Source organism: Helianthus annuus, chromosome 9 (genome assembly GCF_002127325.2).
Source record: "Helianthus annuus cultivar XRQ/B chromosome 9, HanXRQr2.0-SUNRISE, whole genome shotgun sequence".
NCBI lineage: Eukaryota > Viridiplantae > Streptophyta > Magnoliopsida > Asterales > Asteraceae > Helianthus > Helianthus annuus.
Window position 1 is genome coordinate 94284732 of NC_035441.2, and position 21464 is coordinate 94306195.

The 21464-nt window shown below is 37.6% G+C and overlaps 1 protein-coding gene across 1 annotated transcript; it reads right to left on the reverse strand.

The window, feature by feature from the left end:
* Positions 1-19137: 19137 nt before the first annotated feature.
* LOC110875683 (probable indole-3-pyruvate monooxygenase YUCCA7) lies at positions 19138-20506 on the reverse strand. The gene is given in 3 exon segments (XM_022123887.2): positions 19138-19728; positions 19819-20460; positions 20462-20506. Coding segments are annotated over 3 exon segments (1230 nt in total). The 3' UTR covers positions 19138-19185.
* Between the last annotated feature and the right edge of the window lie 958 nt (positions 20507-21464).

Here is a 21464-nt window from a genome sequence, read left to right on the forward strand (position 1 = left end):
GCATATCTTCAAGAGTACGGATCGTTCTTTCAGTCTGTCCGTCGGTTTGAGGATGGAATGCAGTACTCAGATTAAGCGACGTACCAAGGGCCGCTTGAAACGTTTCCCATAATCGCGAAGTGAACCGAGCGTCACGATCTGAAATGATGTCACGAGGCATACCATGATTACGAATGATCTCGTCGGTGTAGATTTGGGCTAGTCGTTCCACTTTGTAGTCTTCTCGTATTGGAAAAAAGTGGGCTGATTTCGTTAGACGATCAACTATAACCCAAATACTGTCGTGACCTGATGGCGTGGGCGGAAGTTTCGTTATGAAATCCATAGCTATACTCTCCCACTTCCATATAGGTATCGGCGGTTGTTCTAGTAAGCCAGAAGGTCTTTGATGTTCAGCCTTGACTCTTGCGCAAGTTAAACAGCCTCCAACGTAAAGAGCGATATCCCGCTTCATGCCCGGCCACCAGTACTTATAACGCAGATCCTGGTACATCTTGTCTGCGCCGGGATGAATAGAATACCGGGATTTGTGGGCTTCATTCATGATAATCTTTCGCAAATCGGTTCGCTTAGGGATCCAAATTCGGTCCAGATAATAGAATATCCCATCTGCTTTGCTTACTAACTGAGCTCCATCGTGATAGATCCTCTCTTTCTTCAACGTGCGCTCGTTAAAGCAAGCATGTTGAGCTTCGCGGATAAGGGTTTCGAGATTATGCTGGGCTTGGATGTTTCGGGTACTGAGCACGTAACTCTTTCTACTGAGCGCGTCAGCAACCACATTCGCCTTGCCTGGGTGATAACGAATCTCACAGTCGTAATCGTTGAGAAGTTCTACCCATCGGCGTTGACGCATATTAAGCTCTCTCTGATTAAAGATGTGTCGTAAACTCCTGTGATCAGTGTAGATCGTACACTTAGTGCCATACAGGTAGTGTCGCCAAATCTTCAATGCAAAGACAACCGCGCCTAGCTCGAAGTCATGGGTTGTATAGTTCTTCTCGTGGATCTTGAGCTGACGAGATACGTAGGCTATAACCTTGTCTCACTGCATGAGAACACAGCCGAGACCAAGGTTAGAAGCATCACAGTAGACAATGAAGTTGTCGCTTCCGTCGGGCAGCGTAAGAATCGGTGCGTTGCACAGCATATGCTTGAGGGTTTAAAAGACAGTCTCTTGTGCGTTTCCCCACACAAAAGGCTTGTCCTTATGAGTAAGAGCGGTAAGCGGCACAGCGATCTTGGAGAATCCTTCAATGAATCTTCGATAATAGCCTGCTAGTCCGAGAAAAGAACGAACTTCTGACGGGTTCTTTGGCGTAATCCAGCTTTTGACAGCTTCAATCTTCGCAGGATCGACATGGATACCCCGACTATTCACTATGTGACCCAGAAATTGAACCTCTTCCAACCAGAATTCGCACTTGGAGAATTTGGCATAAAGTTGGTTCCCCTGGAGTAACTCGAGTACCAAACGTAGATGTTGCGCGTGTTCGGCTTTCGATTTGGAATAAATCAAGACATCGTCGATGAACACAATGACGAAACGGTCAAGATAAGGCTTACACACGCGATTCATCAGATCCATGAAAACCGCGGGTGCATTGGTTAGACCAAAGGGCATAACTACAAATTCGTAGTGGCCATAGCGGGTTCGAAAAGCGGTTTTGGGTATGTCTTCCTCTTGAATCCGTAGCTGATGATATCCTGAGCATAGATCGATCTTAGAGAAGCATGCTGCACCTTGTAGCTGATCAAACAAATCATCGATTCGGGGCAAGGGGTATCGATTCTTAATGTTTAGCTTATTCAATTCCCGATAATCGATACACATCCGGAACGATCCATCCTTCTTTGTGACGAAAAGGACTGGCGCGCCCCAAGGAGAGGTGCTTGGGTGAGTAAAGCCTTTTTCGAGTAATTCCTGGAGTTGGTTCGAGAGTTCCCTCATTTCGGATGGAGCGAGTCGATAAGGGGCTTTGGCAACGGGGTTAGCTCCAGGAATGAGGTCGATGCGAAAGTCGATATCACGACTTGGTGGTAGTCCGGGAAGATCATCAAGGAACACCTGAGGAAATTCACGAACCACTGGGACATCCTTGACTTCAACTTTCTTTTTCTTTCCCTTCTCCGCTACTACGATGTTGGCCAAGAAAGCTCGGTATTCCTTGCGGAGATACTTGCTGGCTTCAATACACGACATAAGCTTGAGACCCTTCGACGCTGTTTCACCGTACACAGACAGCAAATCACCATTCGCGAGTGAGAATCGAATCATCTTCTCGAAGCATACAACTTCAGCATGGTTTTCACGAAGAAAGTCCATGCCTATTATGACATCAAAACTTCCGAGTTGCATCGGAATAAGGTCAATAGGGAAGATGTGATTGTTGAGTTCGAGAGTACAATCACGGAGTACTGAATTAACGGCAATAGTTCTTCCCGTAGCGACTTCGACTTCGAATGACGAGGATAGATATGAGCGCTTACGACTAAGAAGCTTCTCGAATTCAAATGACACAAAGCAGTTATCGGCTCCAGTATCAAACAAACATGATGCATAAATACCATTCACAAGGAACATACCATTAACCACGTTGTTATCCGCCTGAGCCTGGCGGGCATTGATGTTGAAGGTTCGGGCATGGGCTGCTTGCTGCTGTTGCTGAGGCTGCTGTTGTTGCTGTTGCTGTTGGGGCTCTTGCTTAACCACCCTGTTCGGGCACCTGTTTGCAAAGTGCTTAGGGTCACCACATGAAAAGCAGACTCGAGCATTGACTGCTGGTGCTTGAGCTGCTTGTTGGCCTTGAGGGGCAGGGAGTAGAGCTTGGTTGGCAGTGGCTTGAGCTGGGGCTTGACGGGGACCATAGCGACAGTTCGCAGTGAAATGACCGTACAGGTTGCAGTGAGCGCAAAAATGACAAGCCAGACCCACTGGATGATGATACGAACATGTCGGGCAGAGTGGGTGAGGGCCTGTGTATGCACGCTTTGCTGGCGGTGCATTGATCACTGGAGCTGAGCGAGGGTGCTGCTGCTGTTGAGCTGGTACAGCTTGTAGAGGAGTGGCGTTTGTCGCGGCAGCACGGCTCTTGTTGCTGGAGCTGTTGTTGTTCTTCTTCTTCCTTCTCGGTGACTTGGAGGATTGAGCAGGTGAGTCGGTGGGTGTTGCAGTGGCTTGGTGCAGAGACTTGGTTTGCTTATCCCAGAAACCAGCCTTTACTCGCTTATCATTGATCTCAGCGGCGAGTAGGTAGGTTTCTTCGATTGTTGCTGGCTTGGCGGCGTGAACAAAGTCGGCTACACAGTCGGGCAGGGCTCGAATGTACTTCTTGATGGCTTGATCTGAGGTCTTGACTTGATCAGGACAGATGATGCTAAGCTGCTTGAAGCTAGCAGTGAGAGCAGCGTTGTCTCCATCCTTCTGCTTGATTCCCCAGAACTCGTCCTCCAGCCTTTGGCGTTCATGAGGAGGGCAGAATTCTTCGATCATAATTGCCTTCAACTCCTTCCATGTTAGCCCGTAAGCTGCATCATTTCCGCGCTTGTTTCGTTCGGCCGTCCACCAGTCTAGAGCACGGGACTGGAAGACGCCTGTAGCATTGAGAGTGCGGAGATGTTTAGGACATCCGCTCTGGCGCAGAGTGACTTCGACTGAGTCGAACCAGTGAAACATGGCTGTAGGACCATCTTCGCCAGTGAACTCTTTCGGTCCGCATGCCTTGAACTGCTTGAAACTAAAAGCAGCCTTGCTTGATTCCTTAGGGATTTCAGCTCGGGATTCTTCAGACGATTTGCTAGCGTTTTCATACACCTCACTCACAGCTTTCGCCACGGTTTTGGAGATGATCGTAGCGAGGCGTCGGTCCCTCTTTTCTTGGCGAGTCAAACGGTGTCGGGATCCAGACGACGACATGGTCTGCATTAGACATCGTCACGAGACTCAACACAACGAAATCGAATCTCACCTCACACGTCTAGACTACTAAAGCTTAGAAACACGTCGAATCACATATTTCGCAATCATATAGGCACATAATCACAGATACACATAATCATAGAACACAGAAGTACACAGAGCACAGAATCACAGAAGCAGAGAAGCACATAAGCACATAAGTACCTAGAGCGCAAAACACAGAAACACGTAAACACCTAGGCACTTAATCACTGAAACAATCAGAAAACAGAAACCTATCCTTCAAAGCTCGCGTGTCGTTCGTATAGCGATCGCGTGTGGCATGTCGAGTAGCACAGTATAGTATATCCTAGCTTAGTCGTATAGCATATCATTTCGTTGTATCGTCTAGATTGTGACAACTGGATATCGAATTGAGATAGAACAGCAATTGCGAGTCGTGTGTGTCGATCGAAATGGTAGCAAAATCGATTAACATCCCAAAATAAAGCAGAGAAAGCAAATATAAACACAAAACATAGAAAGCACACATAAACACATAAAATCAACAAGTCATCAGAGTACGCGGTTGTGGTTCTCAGAATTGAAACACATAAAATCGAGAGGTAGATTGTCTGCGGCTACTAGACATCGACTACCCAAGGCAACTCGACTATTCACGGTAGACTTGTCATCACTTCCGACTCTAGTGGTTGTGTTTCTGCCTCGATTCTTGGGCATTCCACACGCGCCTCCTAGGTCATACTTGTGAGTTCAGGTCGTTGGAGTCCATCGAAGCCTTGGTGAGATGAATAAAACACATGACAAACTGCTAAGGTTAGGGTTTCACCCCTTGGCTTAGCAATTTCTTCCTTGTTTTTAGTAAAATCGAGAAGAATTTTCATCAAAATGGGGGTTTCACACCTGATTTGGTATAATTCTCCTCGTTTATTGGCAAAAATATCGAGATGAAGGAATAAAATCCCCATAAGTCGGGAGTTTGCGGTTTTCACACCTATTCCAGACTGAATCGCCTGACGTTAGTTGAAAATTTGAGTGCAGAGATAGTGAAGAATTACAGAATAAGGCTCATAAACTTGGTCTGATGGTTCCTAACTATAGTCTAGGTTTCTAAGACAGCGACCCGGACTAGATCGTGTCTGCCTAATTCCCTATAGTTATGGCTCTGATACCAATTTGTCACACCCCAACCGATGGCGGAATCATCGGGGCGCGGCACTGAGCGAAACAGATTGTCCAGAAGTTTCCACAACAACTATTATATAAATTCAGTTTAAATGATACGTCCCATACCGTATCCCAAATAAATAACAAGTTATCATAGAAAGCAACTAGGCAAATAATTCCGTTCCGACCACTCAGATTCAATTATTATTACAGACAAATGTTTATTATTTCTAGACTCCCTAGCCTCGATTTCATCACCACGCGCCTAAGCATCCTAGCAACTTAAGCACCTGTCACAAATGTTAAAATAAAGTTAATACATAAAATGTAAAGGTGAGCACACAAGTTTAATAATAGCATATAGAGTTCGAATAGTTTACGCATAACCAGGCACGTACATAGAGGAAAACGATGCATGTTAATTATCGACATGGGACCATCGATACCAACGACTGCGGGTTAACCGTCCGAGACGGTTCGCAATACATGATTACCACCATAATCCATGCAAGTAATTGTCCTCAACAACCCCCGTGTGAACGGGTGCTGAGTCCAAACTTTAGTACTATGTTGCTAAGGCAGGTAGATAGCACTCCACGTGTAAACATAATAAACATCATTCATTTAGTCAAGTAGCACATGCAATTTGGTTAGCATTCAAATAGTTCGTGTTTGATTGTGATTTGATAGGTAACGTATGTAACACCCAAAAGTGCTAAAAGCAAAAAGGGATCGAGTATACTCACAGTGATTGATTGTGGATTGAAGGGAGCGCTGAGGGTAAGATTAGCCTGAATAGTTCGATAGCAGAACGATAAGTAACGCGGAAAAGTAAACAAGTGTGAATGGATCGAATGGGCCGGTCGATCGAATGGCAGGTTCGATCAAACGGGCTGTTCGGTCGGCTGGTGTGTCCGGTTGGACAGTCCTGTTCGATCGGCCGGTAGGCTCGATCGGCTGGGCCATTCGAGTGGATTGTTTCGTCCTCTGGTGTGTTTGTGTTTGAGGATTTGAACTTTTGAAGTTTTCGTTGCAGTATTTGAGAACACTGAAGTGTTCCTACCTTTCAAGTCGATCGATCGAACGGTTCGTTCGATCGGCTAGCTCACTCGATCGGCTAGGGTCTTCAGAATTAGTCCTCAACTGAATGTCACTCGATCGAACAGTCTGTTCGATCGGCTGGCATTCCCTACTACGAACGAGTTATGAAAACGATTAAGTGTTGAAGCATAGTATCTCATGATCCGAACAGTAATGTTCACCAATCGAGTGACATATTCGATCGAACACTACTTCGTCAATACTATACCTCAAAAGTTTGGAAAGGTGAGACGCCATGTGCTATCCGATCGGCTAGCCCGGTCGATCGGCTGGTGTGTCCGATCGGCTGGGCTGTTCGATCAGCCTTGTCGTTCGGCCAGCAAGTCTGACCTGGTCGGCCTTTCGTCTAACACTTGGTCGTCTAGTTACTTGTCATTATATCGAGGTAGTTTGATAACGAGTTGAACCATGATACCTTCGTTCTTACCCGTCTCTCCGGCTCGGACAGGAATCACCCAAGTCCGGCCGGTGAACGGTTCGGAACGTTGGTTTAGAGTCTAACCCAAAATTGGTGAACCTTGTATATAGAATCCGAATCTTGAACCTTTTAACTTGTTAGAATGATTAGTTAGCCGGTTCAAGCTCCATTTCTAGCGGTTTGAAGGCATTGAGTGTAAAAGAGTTGAAAGAAAGTTGGGATTCCTTCTTTCAATCCTTCACAACTTGTGGATGTTTACCCCTGCCTCTCTTCCATTCCAACATTAACAACCCAAAACTACCATCCATAGTCCAAGTTCACCCCTGCCTCTCTTCCATTCCAACATTAACAACCATCCCCACCATGTAAACATCACTAACCGGCGATGAGGAAGTGTCTACGCCGCCGACATCAACAACAGAAACCAATAATTAAATGGATTTGACTGAATAAAGAACAGTGAATTCTTACCGGAAACTCCTAAATTGTTGTCTAACGCCACTGCAAGAGCCATGGCAGCAACGGTTCTTTGTCGGAACCTCTTCACGTCACCACCATGTTCATCATCACGTCACCACCATGTTCTTTGCCGGAACCTTTACTCGGTGACAGAGACGAAGCGCAAATAACAAATGGAGACTTATTTCATTACTCGGTTACATAGATCTGGGCCGGAAATCGTTACTGTGAGAAGACTTTCCGGTTGCCAGAGACTTATTTTTCTTCAGGCAATGTGGGGTTTCCGGTGGCGGCATTGTAAACTTTGAGATTTGATCAGAAAGATGAAAATAGGTCATAAACTGATAGAATGATTGTGGGTTAAGTGCAAATTAAGAACAACAATGCCAGCTATCCTCACATTTTGCTTCTTATAACATGTCTTAGCCACGTCATCGGTGCCATGTAGGATTAATGATGCCATGTAGGATGGAAGACTAACTAAGTCAGTCATTTTTTAACTGAGTGGTGAAATGACAAACAAAATTAAAAGTTTAGGGTGTCACAGATCAAAGTGTTAGTTGCGGGTGTTATCGGCCAATTCTTCAAAGTTAGAGGTGTTAAAATTCAATTGGCCTTTATTTATTACCATTAGAGTATCGCAATGATGGGTTATAAATGAATAGCAAAAGATCCCAGGCCAAGGGGAATGGATAAAATGTCAATGGACGTACTATTGTGCTGACCTGTCTATCCGCAATGTGGTTTATAAATGAATAGCAAAAGATGCCAGGTCAAAGGCGATGGATAAAATGCCAAGGGACATCGTATTGTCCGGCATGTGTGTGGGCATTTTTTCATTAGAGACCCTTTTATTTTTTTTCCTTTTTACATTTTTGATGGATTAGAGACCCTTTTATTTTTTTTTTCCTTTTTATATTATCCTTTTTAATAGAACTAAAGTAATGTTTAATTTTTTAAAGAATATGTAAAACTTGTAATTTTTATAACAATTTGTATATATTGTATACTTTGTACAAAAAAATCTAAACCTTAAAAGATGGTGTAACGTTTATAAGTTACACTAGATTACAACCCCGTGTATTACACGGGGTTGAATAAATAAATTTTATATACTAAATAATAAAATAATATATCTTTAAAAACCTCATTTATTGTACGTGTTGAATAAATATAATTTTATATATTAAATAATAAAAATTTATATCTATAAGAATCATATTGTACGGGTTGAATAAATGTAATTTTATATACCAAATAAAAAAGTTATATCTTTAAAACCACGTGTATTACACGAGTTGAATAAACGTAATATTGTTTACCAAATAATAAAATAATACATCTTTAAAAAACCTTATTTTGTTACACCGGTTGAATAAATGTAATTTTATATACCAAACAATAAAAAAAATTACATCTTTAAAAATACGTGCATTACACGGTTTGAATAAATGTAATTTTCTATACAAAATTATTAAAATATATATCTTTAAAAAGTCCGTGTATTTTACGAATTGAATAAATCTAATTTTATATATCAAATAATAAAAAGTTATATCTTAAAAAACCTCCTGTGTTACATGGGTCGAGTAAATGTAATTTTGTATAGTGAAAATAAAAATATTTAATATATTAATACACAGTTTGGTTTTCATGATAAAAATAGATTATTCAGTTGTTGTAAAATTTGTTAACCAAGTCTCAATAAACTTAACTCTTTATTTAAAACTCCGTAAATGTATAAATGATAAATAATATTAGTTAATTTTATTTTAAGTTTCGTCAAATTTATTTGATACCAAACTAAACAAAACGTTCAAATATAATTAATTCAAATAAATAATATTATAAATGAGAAGGAGATTAAACTAAATAATAATTATCCATAAGATATTAAACTAATAATATTTAGTAGGAGGATTATCTATAATATATATTATTAAATTAAATAATATTTAGTAGGAGGGTTATCTATAACTAATTAGAAGAAATTAAACTAAAATAATAATTATCTATAAGAGATGGCCTAATATGATGACAAGTGTCCCTAAAGTGGTTTCTTTTATTATATAGTATAGATATAGATATACTTTTATAATTTTTAATACTATTTATTTTCTATTATCCAAACTCCATGAGTTTACTATAATAAATGATTCCATATGGCAATGATCGAAAAGATAAGCATGAATGAAGAATGGCATGCCTTGCTTATGAAAATCCTTTACGTGAATGATCAAGGTGTTACTTAATTCAAATGACATGTACGTCCATAAGTGAAGGACACATAACTCAAGCACCACAAAAACATTTTTTTTGGGTGGTGTATTTTCTTGTTTTTGCCATCAATGTTCTTGATTATTGTTTTTATTTTTTTATTATTATTATTTTTTTTTTTGGGGGGGGGGGGGGCAAGGAACAAAAAATTGGCATAAATGTAGGCCCAGGTGTTTTATTTTAATATATAATACATAGAGCCAGAATGCCTTGCGTTAATAAGTGGTTAAAATTAAAAAGGTAGTGATGGTGCGATAATGGTTTTTGGTGGTTTTTCGGTTTTCTATTGGGTGGGTTTTAATGTTTTTGAAAAATGAGTGTTTATATGATTTGATAGCTGACTATGTACGTTTTCAGATATTTTTAAAGTTCTTTGTTATGGACGGTCACAATTCTGTCACTACTAGAAAACAACCAAATTTACGACAAGCATATTTGTAGCAAATCTGTGGAAAATCGGCCTTAGCTACAAATTTGCGACAAAACAGGTCCGTGTGAAAAATCCTTGTCGGAAAGTATGATTGCGACAAAACTACCACAAAATTTGCTACAATTTTCCGACAAATAATAACCATCGCAAGATTTTCCACAAAATTCTGACAAATTTTTTTTAAAGCCTTTTCTACCATTTTTCGACATATTTGTCACAAATCCCACTTTTAACATACTTTATTAATATTTCATTTTAGTCATTTTTAATAATAATAATTTAAGAAAATAATTAATTGAAAAACCGTTTTCGACAAATTTCCTACAAACTCTAAAAACTCTTTTAGACAAATTTCCTACAAATTTTAGATTTCTTTGCGACACGGTACCTACAAATTTCCTACAGAAATAAAGTTACCAGATTCCGACAAATTTGCGACAATTTGTTTAATAAGATAAGTTACCAGATTCCGACAAATTTGCGACAATTTTTTTAATAATATCAGATTTTTTTTTTTTTTGCAAATAATTGCAGAAAATTTTTAGAAAATAGAAAAAACCTGTACACGATATTTAAATACGAATACCAAAAATCCTAATAAAAGTGCGTTTCATATTACAAAATTAATACAATCTTAACGTTTCAAAATGTAATACAAAACGAAAGTTAATATGAAAACGCGCTTTTGTAATAATAACCAAAAATTTCTAATGAAAAGTGCGTTTTCATATTACAAAACTAATACGATTTTAACATTTCAAAATGTAATACAACCCGAAAGTTAATATGAAAACGAGCTTTTGTAATACCAAAAGCGTGTTTTCATATTACAAAATACAAAATGAACACGGTCTTTACTTTTTTCTTGAACTATTCATCATTTCTTCCATCTTTTTTTGCCATACTGCATTTGCGGCTCGCTCCCGTTCACGCTCGCCCTGCTCTTGTTCCCGCTCTTGTTCCCACTGTGCAAAACGAGCTTCCATATTTTTCCGGGCCTCTCTTTCTTTTTCCAACTCTGCTTGAACTTTTTTAAGCTAGAATTCATCAAAGTGGACATTATTAATACATATTAACAAAAAAAACAAATTGTAACATTAAACACATATTTAGCGGCATTATCATGTGCAAGGGCATTATTGTAAATAACCATAAAACAGGTAAACTGTTCAGTAAACACAGCATCAGTAAAAAATCAGTTAACGACGTGTACGTTGTCAGTTAACGACATGTACGTTGCTTATAAGGTTTTTTGAGCAAAAAATCGGCAAAAACTGAAAGTTTAATTCAGCGAAAAAAAAGCCAAAAACAGCAGGGTTTTTTATCAAAAAAAGTAAAAAAAAAAAAAGTTCAGGTTATTTCCGCAAAAAAAGGCCTAAAAACTGCAGGGTTGTTTCAGCAAAAAATCCTCCAAAAATGCAGGTTTTTATCATAAAAAATTGAAGGGTCGTTCAGCAAAAAAAAGCCCAAAAATCTGCAGGTTTTTTCAGCAAAAAAACCCCAAAAATGCATGTTTTTATCATCAAAAAAATGTCAAAAAATCAAATTCTTTCGGCAAAAAAAAAACCTACAAATTGCATGTTCATTCAGCAAAAAAAGGCCAAAAAAAATGTCGATTTTTCAGCAATGTCCATGCCATAACCCAATGTCTGTGTAAGCCTAAAAAAGGTTTAACAAGTTTCTAACACATTCTACTCTTTTAGCATTGTACTACCATATGAAAGCAACAAGCCAACAAATATCATAAACCTAAAACTTTAAATATAGTTCTATATGTGAAGGCTAACAGGTCAATCTAAAAGAACAACAATAATGAAGATACCTCTTGTGACTGCCTGGCATCATCATATGACGCATAAGTTGTGGAAGATGGTGTGCCGGTCACCACAAAATGAGGATCAGAAGTTCCTACCCCGAACAAGTTACCACCCTTACGCTTCGGATTCAAACTCTCCCAAATAGCCAAATCATCGCATTCTATTTCTTCCGGGTACATTTTTTCAAGTTGTTGCATGTACGCGACCTAAAATTTACGAAATGAAAACTTTGAACACTAAGACTTGAATCAATAACTATAAACAAGTAATGAATGATAACTAACATATGAATTCTTTGCACGCTTAGTAACAAACTCTAAATTTTTAAAGTCATTTTCATTGATCTCACCATCTTGTACCCTCTTTTTGCACTCCTTTGTAGCGTGAGTCTGGAAGAATACTTTCCTGTATCCAACTTTTTTACCCTCTTTCTTTTCCTACATCAAACGGAGTAATGTAAATGATATGTACTAAATGTGGAAATAGTTACTAAAATTTATAATTATGAATAGTTTACCATGTTGGCGCGGTGCTCATCAAATCCTATTGACCCTCCCGTATGAATGCATAAGTCATTTTTGCAGTTGCTTTTCCCGGCTTCAGACTTTTTTTTGCCATTCTTCAGTGTTCTAGAACTGTAAGGGAAAAAAATATATACACAAAATATATACAGAGAAATAGAAATTTAAAAAAATATACAGTAATTTATTAATTCCTTACACTACACATCTGTTCCCACTTCTCAAGAGGTATCCCATCTGGTGGAAATCTACGTTGGACAGTAAAATTGTATTTACCAGCAGGTATTTTATGCCCCTTATCAGTAGCCCTTTTTTTAGATTTTTGTCTCAGATTTCTCATTATGTCTCTAAATCTTCTTTTGAGCACGTTGATAAATGTATCATATATTAGCTGGTCATCTCCCCGATTCTATCTATATTTGGTCTGTAAAATTAAAAACAAAAGTCAAAATGCCATGATTAAAAGAAATAATCAAAAACATATACACATAACTAATTGATAAGCTACCTGAAAGCGGTTGAACAAGCGCATCCTAACATTATGTGGGACCTTTTTGAATGTGACCCAATCCCCATCATAACATTGCTCAAATATATCCTTTGCACATCTATTTACCTTATTCTTTGTAAACCTACAATTTTGAAATAACCATATAACTTTATAACATGAAATACATTTTTTTTAAATATAAAATAAAACTTTAAAATTGGAGACATACTTCTTTCCGTTGCTTTTTATAAATTCCTTCTCAGTTCTCACTACCGTCACCATCACCACTGTCGCCATCACCACCGTCGTCACCACCACCGTCGTCGCCACCTCCGTCGACACCTCCGTCGACACCTTCGTCGCCAATGCCACCATCACTATCTCCACCATTGTCACCATCGTCACTACCATCTCCATTGTCACCATCACCGAAATCCTCAACGAAATCGTTATCATCATTAACAATATCTCGTGACACATCATGGGACGGCCCTCTGAGTTTTGGTTGGGACGATTAGGGCTAGAACTTTGGTGGGGGAATTTGGAATTAGGGCTAGAAGTTTGGTGGGAGTATTGGGAGGGAAATAGCAGCGCCAAAGTTAAGCGGGATAAAATAAATTTTAACCTTTTCAATTTGGAGTTCCCTCTTTCATTTATACAACTTATTTTATATAGCTTTTATTTAATATATTAACTATATATTTATATGATAATAATTATTTATATATAAATTAACTATTTTAATTTTTATCTTCATATACTGGTACCGTAACCGGTATTTTTGGTATCAGTAACGATTCTGTATCGGTTGACACCGAGCTTATCCCTACCCCTGAATCTAAAAAAAGAAAAAGAATTAAAAGTTGAAGAAAATCAAAAAAAGTTGTACGATATTGTTGTTGTTCGTATGGTGCCCGTGATCAGGGATGAGGATATGGTACCGGGTAGCAGCACAGAATTTCCTGAACCAAAAGATTTCCAACATCAATTCGGCACCAACTTTTGGCGTTTTCTGTACTAGTGCCGGGTTTTACCTTCATGTACCGACACCGAACAGGACCGTACCGATATTTTCGATACCAGTACTGGCTCGATACCGGTTGACGACAAGTTTATCCCAACCCGTTTAAAAAAAAATGATTAAATTAAAGTTAAAAAGTAAAAAAATAACTTTTTTATATTATAATTATAATATTAAAATAATAAAAGTAATAAAAAACTATGTATTATTATAATATTAAAATTAATATTCATTAGCTTCTAATTTTAACTAGTCATAAGTCCCTGCATTGCGGGCAGAGACGTAATGTAAAACCACAATTTTTAACACCAAGTGACTCACGTTATGTAAAAGGTAGATGAAGTCTAATTTATACCAACACGTTTAGAAAGTTGAGGGGGTAAAAAAACCCGAGGGACCAAGTATGACTACCAAATACCGTATTAAATAGCAACTGAACGACGATAAAATCGAGAAAAAACGTAAAATTACTATAGATATATATTATGTTATAAATAGATTTATAAAAAAATTACACTTATAGTTAAGCTAATGTAAATTATAAAAAAAATAATAGATGAGCTAAACCCAATTCGAGCTCGAGCTTGGAAAACAAATAATTATGTTATATACACGTACACACATACATACGCATATATCAAAACACACACAGGTACATACATACATACATATAGAAATGGGTGCATTTGACAAGGTGTTAGTGGGGTCTGATGTAGAAACGGGTTGCAAGGAGTTAAGGTCAGGTTCGAGTGGGGTCAGGTTCGGGTGGGGTAGGCATAGAGCTGGGCTCGGGATTGGTTTGGGTAGAAGGCCCATCAGTTGGCCATGGAATGCCCCGGGTGGACGACCCAGCAGTAAGCTCTGGGTGTTGTTTTGATGAAGGCCCATTAGTAGGCTCGGGGTGGTTTGAGTCGCGTGATACATATCATCTAGGTATCGGTATCATAAGCCCATATGGTATGGTATGTTATAGGATAATGTAGTATAGGATCGTATTTTACAAGTAGTGTAGTGTAGTATACTATATCATATGGTGTGGTATGGTATGGTATGGCATGGCATGGCATGGCATGGCATGGGATGGTATGGTACGTTATGGTATGGTATGGTATGGTATGGTATGGTATGGTATGGTATGGTATGGTATGGTATGGTATGGTATGGTATGGTATGGTATGGTATGGTATGGTATGGTATGGTATGGTATGGTATGGTATGGTATATGTAGTATATTATAGGATCGTATCGTATGATGTAGTATAGGATCGCATTTTACAAGTAGTGTAGTGTAGTATACTATACTATACCATATGGTATGGATGAGTAGTATGGTATGGTATGTTATGGTATGGATGGGTAGTATGGTATGATATGGTATAGGCATGGCGTGACATGGTATAGTATATTGTATTGTATCATATCATAAAAGATATGTACTATAGTGTTGTAGTTTTTAACATTATTTACTTTACTAAAACTAGTATATAATAATCTTTTTATTTTTTGTGAAAAACTTGTAGCAAACTAACTCAATTTGCTACAAATTTCCTACAAATTTAACATTTTATTTTTTAAAATTAGTTACTTAATTAAAATTAAGAAATAAGAAACAAAATAATTTTTTTTTTTGTCGGAAACTTGTAGGAAAGTGAGCCTGTTTGCTACAAATTTCCTACCAATTAAACATTTTATTTTTTAAAATTATTCACTTAATTAAAATTAAAAATAGGAAAATTGGTTTTTAATAAACCAACCTTTGTCCCGTTGGTAAATAATAATCTTACCTACGTAATTGGTAAATAATAATCCTACCTATCAACATATTGGTACTCAATGAACTTCCGTTAATTTTTTTTAACTGAAGTTAGTTTTTAAGTTTTATTTATTATACAAACAGTCCCTATAGTTGTAATTTACTAGTTTTAACTGGATTTTTGCAGCTTTTACACACTGCCATCATCGATTAGAATAGTTAAAACTAGTAAATTACAACTACAGTGACTGTTTGTGTAATAAATAAAACTTAAAAACTAATTTCAGTTAAAAAAAAATTAATGGAAGTTCATTGAGTACCAACATGTTGATAGGTAGGATTATTGTATACCAATTACGTAGGTAAGTTTATTATTTACCAACGGGACAAAGGTTGGTTTATTAAAAACCAATTTTCCTTAAAAATAAAATAATTTTGTTGTCGGCCGTAGCAACCTAACTCACTATGCTACAAATTTTATACAAAATTAACATTTTATTTTTTAAATTATAGTATTAATTAAAATTAAGAAATAAAAAATAAAGTAATTTTTGTTTTGTCGGAAAACTGTAGCAACCTAACTCAATTTGCTACAAATTTCCGACAAATATAACATTTTATTTTTTAAATTATAGTATTAATTAAAATTAAGAATATAAAATAAAGTAATTTTTGTTTTGTCGGAAAACTGTAGCAACCTAACTCAATTTGCTACAAATTTTCGACAAATATAACATTTTATTTTTTAAATTATGGTATTAATTAAAATTAAGAAATATAAAATAAAGTAATTTTTTTTTTCGGAAAACTGTAGCAACCTAACTCAATTCGCTACAAATTTCCGACAAATATAACATTTTATTTTTTAAATTATAGTATTAATTAAAATTAAGAATATAAAATAAAGTAATTTTTGTTTGTCGGAAAAACTGTAGCAACCTAACTCAATTTGCTACAAATTTTCGACAAATATAACATTTTATTTTTTAAATTATGGTATTAATTAAAATTAAGAAATATAAAATAAAGTAATTTTTTTGTCGGAAAACTGTAGCAACCTAACTCAATTCGCTACAAAATTTCGACAAGATAAACATTTTATTTATTAAAATTATTTAATTTACTAAAATTAAATAACTAACTTCATTTTGTGGGAAAACCGTAGGAAACTGGCTCAGTTTGCTACAAATTTCCTACGAATTCATGTTGTGTGGCGATTTTGTCTGAAAATTGCGGAAAAGTTTTAGGTTTTTTTGCTTCTCTTTTTTGTCGCAAAAACTATAGGAAAGTTGTAGTAAAAATTAAGTTGTGGAAAATTTGTAGGAAACTTTTGTAGTAAAAAACGAAGATTTCTAGTAGTGAGTTGTGTAATTTCATAATGCATATGTTTATTGTTGTTTTAACCGAACTGAATCAACTTTGCACACTCGTAGAATTAACTACAAATGTAAGAGAACCATAGCACACGTTGAACAAATAAATGAGCAATTATAACAATTAGGATCAATTCAAACAAATTAAACAAAACATATGAGCAATTATAGCAATATGTAGATGAAATTTATACAAAAATAATGGAAATCGAGTGATCGAAGAGTCAGAGATGTTTGGTAAACATCATAAGATGGGGTTGAGAGGGGAATGTTGTCGTCATTGTTGTGCCCGGGGGGGGGGGGGGTTGTGAGTTTCGTGAAGTGAAGTCGGCTACCGATGTTTATTTTTGCAAACCCTAATCTGCAATGGCATTTGGGTTTGTTTAGAATTTTGTAACAAAATGTGATTGATAGGAATAGAACCCATGTCATTTCACCAAACTAAAACTATGGGACAAAGGGTTTACCACTACAATAATCTTGAACTTATGATTATGTGTTTACTTCAATAAATCATATGGGTCACTAAAAAAATTTATACATCGTCTATACTTTTTTCTGAACGGTGAACTTCTATTGGTGACCATTATCACATCGCCAAATCGGTCCTAGCCAAGATTTGCACAGATAGCAGGGCCAGAGCTGTGTAGTCAGACTTGGTTACGGCGTTCCCCGAAAACCGTACTGCCTCCACACGAGTTTCCTCGCTAAAGTAACAACCGGATGAAAACCGGGATGACGCTTAGGATCAAACCCTACTCGGTGGGTTTTTCACCATCGTAGCGCACAAATGTCTTACCACAACCGGGGATCGAACCGGCGTCTCACAAGGAAACAACCAGCCAATTACCCAACTGATCTGGGATCACGGACAGCCGGGGATCGAACCGGCGTCTCATAAGGAAACAACCAGCCAATTACCCAACTGAGCTGGGATCACGGACATACATCGTCTATACTAAATTTCTAAAGTCAATGGGTTCCCGTGACTCTGACCTAAACTTGGCAGGTCCGCCCCCTACACTTGGCAGGTCCGCCTACGTGTTATACAGTTTGGTTGAAGGAAAAATAAGAAAAAAGAATCCCCGTTTAAAAATTTGAAGGGATGCAAATGTAGAAAGCAAACTAAAGACAAAAAAATCACTATTATTAGGGACCCGGGGTGGGGTATAATATCCCCGTGATAATTGAGTTTCACGCGTGATACAATCGAACAAACCACTGCCACCCATCAATTTCCACGTGTGAAACATAATTCCCGTGATAAACTAAACGCGTGAAAAATGGAAGATTGTGAGGGAATGTGAGGGTTTATTGTTGGGTGTTGTGAGTGATGGTCATTTCCACTAAAAAGGTTGTGAGTGATGAAATAATGGTTGATGACATGGCGGAATTTTATTGGATGTTGTGAGTGATAAATGGGTGGTGAGTGATAACCACCACTACCCCCCTTAGGCCACCCGGGGTGGCAACACTTTTGTGCGTGATGAATAAATACCACGCGTGGAACTTGGCCAAATACCACCGCCACCCACTTGCCATCACGCGTCAACCTTAAATCCCGTTATATTTTTGTCGCGTTATCTTTTGATTGATGTGAGGGAAATTTTTAGTTGGGGAGAAATTGTTGGGTGTGGTGGTGAGTAATGACCATTTCCACTAAAAAATGTTACGAGTAATGGAATAATGGTTGATGACATGACGAAACCTGATTGGATGTTATGAGTGATGGAATTTGTACAAATAATGATTACCCCTACCCCTTATTATAGTTGCATTTTAAATTTAAATAATATGCTATTACTATATATTAACCATTCATGTAGCTATAGAAACCTTAATTTTAAAGATATTTACAAAAGTACCATTTGAGTATTATCAAACACATTTTAGAGAATTGGATGTTTTTTTTCTTTGTTTTCTCATGTAGTATATATTACATTCTCAGTCCTTTGTGTTTTCTTTTCCTTCGAGTCTTTAAAAGTTGAGCCGTCTACGTTTTACACCAGTTCGTGACATAAGTTCGACTTTGTCTTTGTCTAAGTTTTATGTCATGTGCCGGTAAAAATATGTGTTTTTGTTTGACGATTTTTCTAGTTTTTAGTTGTCGTTTGCTTCCTATTTACACTGGTTTTACGACCCTCGCGCCCGCAACGCGGGGTTTAACACTAGTTATTATTAAATTACGTAGCAAATTAAAATATCAATTTGATAGGTTATAACATTTATTTAGAATTGATAGGATAGAATCAAACTTAAAAAAATGCCACTATATTACTTTGTAAACATTGTACACCAAGGATGAATGAAGTACACAAGGATCAATAAGATAAGAGAATCATACTTGCAAAAATTGTCACTATTTTACTTCTGACCAAGATTTTACCACATTACAAATTCAATAATAAAAAAAGTCAAAGTGATTTGTTCTATGTTGGATCACAGGAAAGTGTGACATAATGATTGGTTTGTTTCTTGATTCCAAATCTTTGCGATATGTTGTGAGACTCTAATGGCATCACAAGATGCACCAAAGAGACCTCTTCTTGAGAATCCAACAGCATACAATCCTAATTTCCCCTCATTACTTTCCTCCTGTAGATTCCTTACCTTTAGCCATGAAGGAACGTTGCTGCAATACCCAGTTGCCAAAATGACCGAATCTATTTCAAGATTTGTACCATTGACGAGCTCCACACGACCCCTTGAGAATTTCTTGATTCCAGGAACTATTTGAATCTTCCCAGACTTGATCTCGTGTGAGGCGCCAACATCCAAAACTGGAGTTTTTCCTCGCGCGTTCTTGAGCTCAATCGGACCCATTCGTGGCCTCTTTATACCGTATTTTTCTAGGTCCCCAAGTGTACACCTTGCAAGAATCAGCAGTATCTTATCCACCATCTTTACTGGCAACCATTTCAGCATCCCCGTTGCCAATTCGAAAGTCGATATCCCGCCAACTTCCCTTGGCAATACATGAACCTGTCATGAACAAATCAGTCGTGGGTCAGTTTGCATTTTCAAGATCATTATTTATTTATACATATATGAAAGAAAGAAAGTAGTACTGACGGAGCTTCGGATGACCATGGATGGAAAAGCCTTGTGGTGGCAAAGATCAAGAGAGACTTCCATGCCAGAGTTCCCACACCCCACAACCATAACTTTCTTTCCTCGATAATCTTTGCCAGAGCGGTAATCAGACGCATGCATAACATGCCCGCCAAACTCCTCCAACCCATGCAACTCCGGCACTACTTTCTCCGCATTCTCACCAGTTGCCACTACAAGCCACCTGCATAGGTATTCTACATCCGCACTAGTCCCCACCCGCCATAATCCACACCTCTCATCATAGCTCGCAGATTCAACGCACTCGTTGAATCGTGGGTTCATATCAAATTTGTGGGCGTATGATTGGAGGTAGTCAAGGAACTGGTATTTGGAAGGGTACTCGGGGAAATGAGGTGGGAAAGGGAAAAACGGTAGTTGGCAAAATCGCTTAGGAAGATGGAGTTTGAGACGGTCATAAGTCTTGTTTCGCCACAGGGATGCGATACAGTGGGCACGCTCTAGGATCACAAAGGGAACCCCTTGTAGCCTTAGTCCTGCCCCAACTGCAAGCCCCGACGGTCCGGCCCCTACTATGAGAGGCCCGTTGATTACTACGCATTTGCCACTCCTAGAGATTAACAAATCTTCTTCATGTTGAAGCATTGTGGACCAATGTAATGATATGAGACAAGGGATGGAGAGGCATAAATAGTAGGGCATGTGTTGTGGATCTAAATATCGTGTCCCTCCCTATACCTATACGTACGGAAAAGGAATGACCAGAGGCCCATGCATGTGGATTAAAAAAAAAAAAGTAAAACCCGACCACATACAATATTTACATGTTGGTTTGTAGCATTAATAACTTATAATGTTAGTGAATTAAGTGTGTTTAGGTCATATAATAATTAACCCATACTAAATTGTAGCCGGTCAGTGACTTAATTAACATGCATGGTTTGGTTGAATTTAAGTTATAAAATAGGAACTGAACTGACCGAGCAGTGTACGTACTATACTTACATGCGAATGAAAGAAAATATATAAAAAACTCTGTCGCAATCAATTTAAGTGTATAGCTAGCTAATTAATTACATAGGACAATCTCAGATAGATATCTTCAGATTTTGGTGTGTACTAGATGATCCAATCCCGGCTATTTCTTTGTAGCATCCCAACCCTCTTTAGTATAAGTACCCCAAACACACACACACATATATATGTATATATACTGTTTGATATATAGATATTATTAAGGAATTATATATTGTAGTTACTGTCCTATTGAGCAAAATATAATAACAGTACGAATATTCATTTTTGTAACTTAAAAATAACGGAGTTTGCATGTAATCACATGATCTTTTATTAGCATTTGGTCAACTTCATTTTCAATTGAAATTTTAACATGTTAATAATAATTTTCTATCAGTGGTGAACTGAAACTATCCCAAATGATTAGCTACCTACTTAAACACACTGTTTCATGCCTTTTATCCCCCCCTTCTCTCTCTCTATATATATAAATTGTTGCATGTGATGCTTTTATCCTATTATTATACAATATTTATTAGCTTAATCGGGGTTGGTTAGTAAATCTTACATGTTGGTTTGTAGTATTAATAACTTATAATGTTAGTGAATTAAGTGTGTGTAGGTCATTT